This window comes from Apaloderma vittatum, unplaced genomic scaffold (genome assembly GCF_000703405.1).
Source record: "Apaloderma vittatum isolate BGI_N311 unplaced genomic scaffold, ASM70340v1 scaffold11437, whole genome shotgun sequence".
NCBI classification, from domain to species: domain Eukaryota; kingdom Metazoa; phylum Chordata; class Aves; order Trogoniformes; family Trogonidae; genus Apaloderma; species Apaloderma vittatum.
The window spans coordinates 34187-43175 of NW_009727852.1; the positions used below are offsets into that span (position 1 = coordinate 34187).

General features: G+C 51.6%; 1 protein-coding gene across 1 annotated transcript; it reads right to left on the reverse strand.

Annotated features, from left to right (window-relative positions):
• Positions 1-1341: 1341 nt before the first annotated feature.
• DPCD (deleted in primary ciliary dyskinesia homolog (mouse)) lies at positions 1342-8861 on the reverse strand. The gene is made up of 5 exons (XM_009873840.1): positions 8723-8861; positions 7919-8043; positions 6978-7111; positions 2642-2744; positions 1342-1543 (listed from the first exon to the last, which is right to left on the reverse strand). Exons 1-5 carry the CDS (start codon positions 8844-8846, stop codon positions 1439-1441), a joined length of 591 nt encoding a protein of 196 aa, XP_009872142.1. The 5' UTR covers positions 8847-8861; the 3' UTR covers positions 1342-1438.
• Positions 8862-8989: the final 128 nt, after the last annotated feature.

The window sequence follows — 8989 nt, forward strand, 5'->3', positions numbered from 1 at the left end:
GTCTTTGGCAGTGTCCCCAAGGAGAAGCTGTGAAGGAACTGATGTAACTGTGGGGTGGGAGGAGAAGTTCTTTATTGTGCTGGGCCTTGGGCCAGGCCCAGAATAAGAATGAGCCTGTCAGCTGAGCAGGTGAACAAGTGTCACTGGTGCAGAAGACTCCTCCCTTGAGGGGCCTGCCTGCCACGGTGCTGCTGCCAGTCCTACCATTTCCTTTATGCAGCCCTTGTTGGTGGGCCCTGCACTCTTGTAGCTGCTTTTAGGTTCTTCCTGGCTGGAGCCTGGAGCAGACCTGCAGCCCCATGGTGGTGCCAGCACTGGTGGGTAGAAGGATGCACCCTCACAGCTCAGGTGTCACTGGGGAGCGGGGAAATGGCAAGTGGGGCTGGTGCCCTGGCTCTGCTCGGCTCTGCCAGTTGGTGGTGCCTCTGTTGTCTTGGGAGAACTATGCAGGTGGGTCCTGGAGCCACTCAGCAGTAAGGCTCTAACTGGGGATGACACCCGGGCTCTGAGGAGTTTTTGTGGTTTGAAAGCAGTCCTCTTCAGGAGAGCCACTCTGAGAGCCTGCGACTGGCTCCCCTATAAGTGGGGTTTATTTGGGTGGGAGCTGTTCAGATATGAACTGGGCTGGAAGGACACGCAGAAAGCTAAGCACAGGGATGGTGGGTGCAGGGTAGAGACAGTAGCTGGTTGGTGGGCACGTTGCTGAGGCAGCACTGCTGGGGTCCTCCCTGTGCGAGGGGTGGTGTCCATGCAGTGAGGTGTGTGATGGGCTGTGTTTGTGCCCTCACAGGAGGGGGGTGCTTCATGCCATGCAAATGAAGGCAGCTCCTTTTCAGTTCCTGCGCTCTGCGCAGCTGCCTACGCTCTGCACGTCACGTTGCGCATGGCTGGCGGTAAGGGAGCACTTGGGTGTCCTCTTCACCCTCTTTCATAGGCTGTGCCCATTCAGGTCTAAGCATTGATGTTGTCTGCAGAGATGCCGGAGTCACCAGACCATCCTTCTAGCTGCACATAGGACCTTGCACAACAACACAGGAGGGGGTTGCTTCCAATCACAGCCCAGGCAGGTAAGGGGTGCAAGGAGGGGGTTCTGTTTTTTTGAATGTTACTGCCTTCAGCAATGGTGGCAGACAGAGGGAATTCCCAAGGGGAAATACCCAGCTTTCATGTTTCCTCTGCTCATGGAGGATGGGGAAAGGTGTGCTTCCTTTGCATGCTGCAGCTTTCCACAACTCATGGAAGGATCATAAATGTCTGTGTAAATGAGCAGACCAGGCAATAAAGAGATTGACCACCCTGTTGTCTCCCTGGGCCTACAAGGATTCCTCCAAACGGCTCTACTAACAACAGGACTAATTTTTATTAGAAAAGGCAACATAAATACTATGAAGCTGTGCCACAGAGCTCCCCACCACCTCACCCTGTAAGCAGCCACTGCCTACTGGGTCTTGCAGTCACCATTCTCGCTGTTCGCTGCCTTTATCTTCTTCAGCTCCTTCTGCAGTTGCTCTTCTGCAGCCAGGATTTCCTTCGGCTTCTGGTACTGTAGGATGAAGGGAAATAGAAATGGCCTTAGTGCTCCTGTTTAGCCTCTGCTCCAAGTAGACCAACTGGGTCCCTTCTGCCAGGTGTGGCCTTTCCATTATCAGCTATTTCCAAAGCCCATGTGGAGAGGTGGTGCCATCGTGCTAGGGACATGTGCCAAGATCTCAAGTGTCTTTCACAGTGCAAGTAAAGCTTTCCAGTTGGATTCAAAGTCTGGCCCCCACCAACCCCTCTGGAATATCCTAGAAAGCTGTGTCATGCAGATCCCTGGTGTGATCACTGATCGTATGTTCACACGTGTTATATATATATAAGATGCATTTTTAAAAGGCAGACAGAGAAGTAAGAGTTGCAGTTCCTCTGTCCTCCCCTTAGAGCCTGCTTGCTCAGCTGCAGTTTAGTGGTGGATGCAGGTGCTTTTTGGCAAGGGCTTGGCCCAGAGCGAACAGAAGCTCAGAAGGACTCAGGGTGCTCCTCTTGGCCTGTTTCCTCTGCACGTGCACTCCCAGCCCTGCTGCGAGGTTTCCCTCAGAGGGGATGCTCTCTGGGTAGCTAACTTCTGCAGGTAGGATGATGAGCACCTGCCGCTCTAAAGCATGTGGCTGCTCCTTGCAACAGGAAACACGTGCCCGTTTTGCTAGTCTCTCACTTCCATCATGTGCATGGAAGTGTGTCCTCTCCTGACACAAAGCAGCAGGTGACTTCTTTATTATTTTTTTAAGACTGCAAGACCTCTAAGTACAGCAGGTGTTGGACTCCTAACACGCTCTGAAGCAAGAGAAACTTACTATGAGTGAGAATGGAGGCTTGCTCAGGCCTGAGGGAAGGGATACACAGGGCACAACAGACTCTTCCACCTGCAAGTCACCTTGAGCAGCAAGCAGGGCCCCTCATGTGGCCTGGGATGTCCTGGCTAGTTCCAGCATGCCCAGTGTAATCTGAAGCTCCCCCTGACTGTGTGACAGAGAAGGGGGCTCATCAGTGACCCTTGTCAGATCTCCCCGCTCTGCCTCATTTCCCCACGTGTAAGAATTTTAACTTCTTTGTGGACATAAAGAGAAGGGCAAAGTGCTGTTCCGTGTGGCTAAAAGCTTACCGTGATGATCAGGGTGTTGTTGGCATGGGTGAAGCTCAGGGCAGCTGCATCCAAGGGGAGCTGGTATCGGTCCAGGTCAGGAATAGAGAACTTTTTGTAGTACCTACAAATGAGAGAGGAGACAGAAGTGAGGAAGGTGAGGTTCCTGTTCCCTCGCTAGCCACGCTGAGGTGTGGAGTGCTGTTCTACAAGGTGTAGATGAGGACAAGAGACCTCTGAGGGTTGGCAGGAGGACCCTGTGCCATGTTGTGTGCCTGCTGGTGCCTCCAGGCTGGCAGGGGCACTGGAAACAAACCTTCAAAATGGAAATCAGAGCTGGCAAAGTCCTGAAGGGCTTCAGGGTGCGAGAGCAGGCTCAGTCCCTCCACCATGCCCTTGAGTAGTGCCACACATGTTTAGGGACAGACTACTTGGCCCTACCAAGAGGTATCCCTTGTCTTGGTCCCTGCTCATGGCCTCTCATTCCCTCTTAAGTACCAGTTTCCATTAGCTTATGTCAAAACAGCTGTCAAAACCCTTGTGCCCTGTGACTTACTTGCTTAAGTGATGCACCATTCTGTGTTGCAATCCTTCCTAAACCCATCTTCTTAGATAACTTCCTGCTTTGGTGGCACGGTGGTGCTCAGGCACAGAGCTCCAGGTTTAGCTGCCCACAGTCACCTGAGCCTCTGCTCTGCAGTGTCTCTGTGCAGCCCCCAAGGTGGCTGTGGTGCTCCTCTGCACCCCCAGCTCCCATACTTGTTCTTTCCCTGGTCTCTATCCCAGTCTCCCACTCACCTCTCACATCCAAGCAGAGGATGGAGAGGTTTTTGCCAGCTCCCTATCCAGCCAGCGTCTCTCCAACAACTAAACTCTGGGCTTTGCTTAGTATGAAGGAAAGCAGGTATGTCTCGGAACTGGAGTGGTTACAAGCTGCCTGGGCAGCTAAGAGATTTCCTAAGCTTTTGAGATCAGAACCTTGTAGACCTCTCTGCATTTGCCTGAGATCTTCTTTCCTCGGCACGGCTTTCCCTGCATAGAATCATAAAAGCATCTGTTCCTTCTCTCTGGGGCTGCACTAGGTAACACTAGTTGGTCCTATGCCACCTTAGTCTCTTCCACCACTCTCATGGGCAGTCCTCTCCAAGGAACCTGCCTGTAGCTGGTACTGAGGTGTCTAGAGCAGAGCTGGAACAGGCAGTGGCTGCTGTCATGCCATGAGGGCTTCTTCTCCATTCAGCTGGCTGTGTGTGAGGCTTGGCCTCTCTAGCTACCTCTGCCCAAATTGCAGTTTATTTTCCAAGTCACGGTGAAAACAGCTACAAAGGGCAAATGGCTCTCCTGGTGCAGTGGGAGGAATGTACGCAGCTTGTTACCGCAGGGCTCAAACCATTCTGTGTTGTCACTGCTGTCGGTATTTGGAAAAGGTGGCAGACATGGATAATAAGGGAGATGTCAAAGGTTAAACAGCAGAGATTAGATGAACACAAAGACATGTTAAGGAAGTGTTAACTTCTTACCGATTAGACACAAAAAAAAAAAAAGAAAGAAAAAAAAAGCAGTACACAGAAAAACCCCACTGTTTCAAAGGGCCTTGGGAGTCATCAATGAAACAGCAGCATTCTGCTGCCCCAGGACTAAGGAGAAGGGGAGAAGAATGGCTTCGCCTGGCCTCAAACTAAAATCTGTGACAAGATCAAAGGAAACCAGATCTGCCTGTCCCCCCCCTCCTCCTCCTAACGTTACCGCTGCCTCTTGCTACAATAATTGAATCAGGTTTGGCGTTTGGGGAGGTAGCTTTCTGGGTTTGTTTTTAGAGTTTAGTTTAATGGATTTATTTTAAAGCAAGAGGTTTTAAGCAAATCCCACTTGAGCTGCCCTTGCCGTGGCCAGAGGGAACGGGAGTGACTGCTGGAAGTGAAGAGCTCCTGTCTGGCCTGGGGAGCGGGCTGAGCGGCGGTTATCCCTGCTGAGGCAGGCAGATTCTCTGCCCTCGCCTCTCACCCCATGGCCAAGGGCAGTATTGCACTCCGGGCATGGGTCCTGGCTTGAGTTCCATGGTGCGTATGTGAAGTCACCTCTTTTATTTTCCTACTGGAAACCCACTTCCTGGCAGCCTGTAGGGACAACTGCTACTGGTATGCTGAGAATTTAGAGCCGAGCTACTCAGTAGTGACTTGGCAGCCCATCCCATTGCTTGTGCCTCTGGCTGGCGGTCAGCACAGCTCTGCTGCTCAGAAGCAGCGTGGCTGACTTCCAAGGGCTGGAGAGGCTCCGAGGCTTTCTTTCTCTCCAGTAGTGATGTGCGCTCTCTCTGTGGACTCTGCCTTTGTTGCTATCTTGGAATTAGTTGCTGAGTGGTGCCTTGCCCTGGCCGAGACCCCGGAGAAACGATACAAGATATCTTGGAGCCTGTGCTAAGTGTTCTGGTGCTGGAGTCTGTCCCTGCTCCCTACTGTCAGCAAAGTCATTCTTGTCCCAAATGAGGCAATTTTTAGCTATAATTTCAAACGTCCTTATGAGGCCATAGGTGTTGACTGCTTGCAGGGGGACTACTGTTTTCCTGAGAGTGGTGCAAAAAAGCCTGAAGTCAGGCAGGGCATGGGTGAAGCCTCGGTGGGACGTTACAACCTTACAGCACCTACACAGGAAAGGAAGTTCCCACATACACACAACTATTAGTAGAACTGGGAGTAGGTAAGCCCGTCTGTGATAAGATGGGGTTGGACTTAGGCTCGTGTTCCCCTTCCTGTCCTAGCTCCATGTGAATCCACATGTGGCTGACGGGAATCTCATTCATCTTTGCTACACAGGTCTTTACTGAAGTGCCACTCTATTCCTGTGAATTCCTCTGCATGCACTTAGGCCAGTGTCTTTCTGTATTAGAGCTGTAATTGCCTGCCGTTTTCATGGGATACACTTCCCCTTCCTCCTGTCTAGCCTCCTCCTGCTTTTGAGCGTCCAGGTGTGCTCATGTGCTGAGGTCAAACAGTCCCTTGCCACGGCCTCTGATGTGGTAAAGCCTCGCCTGAAGACTTGCGGGTTCTGCGATCTGGAAGGCGTTCAGCAACTGAAGGGGAGCAGTTCTTTTGCCAACAGCACCACCTACAGCCAGCTACAAAGAGCGGCTTAAAGAAGGCGGGTGGGCAGATGGGAAACACGGGTTGATTTAACACATGAATCTGAGCTTTCTCTGTTCTACAGCAATGCTGGGGAGGGAAGGCAAGCAGAGAGCAGCCTGTCCAGCTTCCTATACCAGTCTATTATCCCAGTTGGTAAATAGCTTTCGTTTCTCTTTCAATATCCTCCTTTGTTCTCCCAATAATTACTCCTTGCTCTCTCTTCCCAATACTACTGCTTGTCCTGGCTTATCTCACTGAGACTGTAAAAGCTTTGGGGCACAGTGTCTGCCTCATTCCATGAGAGGTGCCATGTACTGACACAGTATAAGATAAGGAACAAGGAACAGCTGCGGGATCTGGGGCTGTTTAGCCTGGGGAAGAGGAGACTGTGGGGAGCTCTTATCGCTACCTAAAAGGAGGTTGTAGCAAGACGGGAGGTTGGTCTGTTCTCCCTAGTGGCGAGTGATAGGACAAGGGAAAATGGCCTTAAGGTGTGCCAGGGGAGGTTCAGGCTGGATATTAGGAAGCATTTCTTTACTGAAGGGGTTGTCAGGCATTGGAACAGGCTGCCCGGGAAGATGGTTGAGCTGCCATCCCTGGAGGTGTTTAAGAGATGGGTAGATGTTGTGCTGAGGCACATGGTTTAGTGATGTTGATAGGGCTAGGACAAAGGCTGGACTCCATAATCTTGAAGGTCTCTTCCAACCAAAACCGTTCTGATTCTATGATGCTTAACAGCCTTTTTTCTTTTTTCCCCCCATCCCACCTCAAATTTCTTTTGGCAGAATATTATGGTGTTTTGTTTCCAAATTCAATCTGCCTTTTTTTCTTGCTACCTATCACGTCATTGGTATTGTGGCTACGGGGTAGGTTTACACAGGGAGATCTGTCTGCCCGGGTTCCTATGACTTTGCTGTACGCATTGACTCCTGCAGCTCCATGCATGCTGAGATACAATGACTAGATCAAAGTATCACATCAGAGGGAGAAGACGGGATGTTCTAGATTCAAAAGGTCTGCAACGCTTGCTATTTTTCTGAGGGAAAAGCATAGAGCTTGAGCAGCTCCACCATAAATGTGGGGCAGTTGCAAGTGGAAATCGGTCAGCAGCAGACATGCGGCTGAGAGGCAGGGCCCCTCAGCCCTTGCGCGCTGGGGATAGAAGGCACTAGCCTGTCCTCTGTGCCAGCCCACCCCGAGGGACTGTCAGCACTGGCAGTGCTGTCCTTACTGACTTCTTGTTGGTGGTCCGGACGATGCAGCAGCGCTGCTCCTCCTCCACGGAGACGCTGTAGACCTCCTTGGGGTAGGGCAGGTTACGGATCCGCCACTGGAAGCTGCTCAGGGTGTCCTTCCTCATGAAGACAGGCTACAGCAAACAAGTACCTTTAGCAAGGCCCCCCCAGCTGTCTCCTCTCCTCCTTGTCCCCTTCTACCTCGAAAGGCTCCATATGGAGTAGCTCTTCCTTCATAGTGGAGCTAGAGAGTAACTCAAGAGCATCACTTTCCTAGAGCTAGCACTGCTCTACATTTACCCTGGGCACTGCCTGCCCTGCTTATAGGAGACTGGAAGTGTTCAAGCAAGGGAGTCTTGTGGTACAGAGTTACAAGGAAACTGGGCCTCTTCCTCACAGGCAGCCGAATACTGGGCTCTGCCTACTTGCTGGATTCATTCCTGGCCCTGCCCCAGTTTGCTGAGCAGGGCTGTGCTTGTGTTTCAGGTCTTGTAGAAAAGATGGTGAGAGGGTGAAGTCTCTGCCCCATAAGCTAGTGGAATGTGAAGATGAAACAGGCTGTGCTACATTAAGGAGCAGCCTGCTAAGCACTGCTTGCATCAGCCTTTCCTTGTCATCACCTCTGCTTTCCATCCACTGACTGGTCCTGTCACTGGCCTTCCTTTCAGCCCACTCTTTTGGAAGCTGGAATAGTAGTTGGCCAACACAGCAGTACAGTTTCTCTACTTAAGGAAACTACAAATCTCTTGAAGACCCCAGAAGAACACAAGCTGTGCCTTCTTTCTACCTAGCCCTGCACCTTTGGGATGATTTGTAGCAGAGTGCTGGACAGGTTAAGGCTGCCTCTTGAGGCTATAAGTGATCTGCAGTCTACCAGCTGCTGCTGTAAACACAAGACTAGGTAGTTTTAGGTGCAGTGGTGCCTGCAGACCTTTACGTACATTGGAGCTGCTTTCTTTTATGAGCTCTGATTCCAGTGCTCCCAAAACCAGGGAGGCTGGGTCTCCCACTTCAACCTGCCACTTTCCAGAGCCCCCAAGGGTGTTCTTCTCTCGCCATTTTCTACCTGTAGAAGGGAGAAGAATTTTCATTATTCTGTTCTATAAGAGAACTCCAGCAAATGACTGCCAAAGCTGCCTGGCACACCGAGATGATATGAAGATACTCATTTTAATTCCTGTCATTTCCATTTTGGTGTGAGTGGATCTGTTAGCTGGCCTATTCCTGAAGTCAGAAATTCTGTACTGAGTGCCTCTCTTTTTTGCTACTTAGTGCTAAAGCCATGGTGGGATGCCACAGGTGCTATGCCACAGCTGATGTGGTTTTGGACAGGAGCCATAACCCACACCTTGCTTGTCTGCAGTTCCAGAAGCCACCAAAAAGCATATTTCACCCCAGCATATGCTACAGCCTCAGTGCCTGATTTAAATCTTGCATAAAGATGGTGATCCCACTTAGTCCATCCAAGTCTGTGGTTGTGACAGATGAGCTGCTTGAGAGAGATCCTGGGCTAAAGCAAGGTCTGCTATGCCACAGACATCAGAGACCTCTGGTCCCAAACTGAACCACGCTTATCCCTACAAAATTCAGCTACAGGCACGCTTAGCTCCCAGAACAGTTAAGGGCAATTTGTTCCTTACCAGGAGCTCCCTCTCAGCAGCCCAGACCCTGTGAGTACAGACCCACGGCCGTGCGTGCCACCGTTGTGCCCTGACCCACGAGGTCCAGCGGAGAGCATCACTTACTCACTAACTGACCCGTCTTCAAGTCGTACTCTTCGGCCATCTCCTTCCCATCCTCGAACAGGTAGTGGATCTTCCGCTTCCCTAGAGGCAAGTCGGGGAGGGGTGTGCAGGTAAATAGGAACATGCCTATCCCCGGCTGCAGGGCCCCGTCCCGCTCCCCGGGGCCCCATCTTTCTCCCTGAGGCCCTGTCCCCTCGTTGCCGGCCCTTCGCTTCCCCCCTCCCGCGGCGGGGACACCCCAAAACACATCGTGGGGTTGGGTGGGTG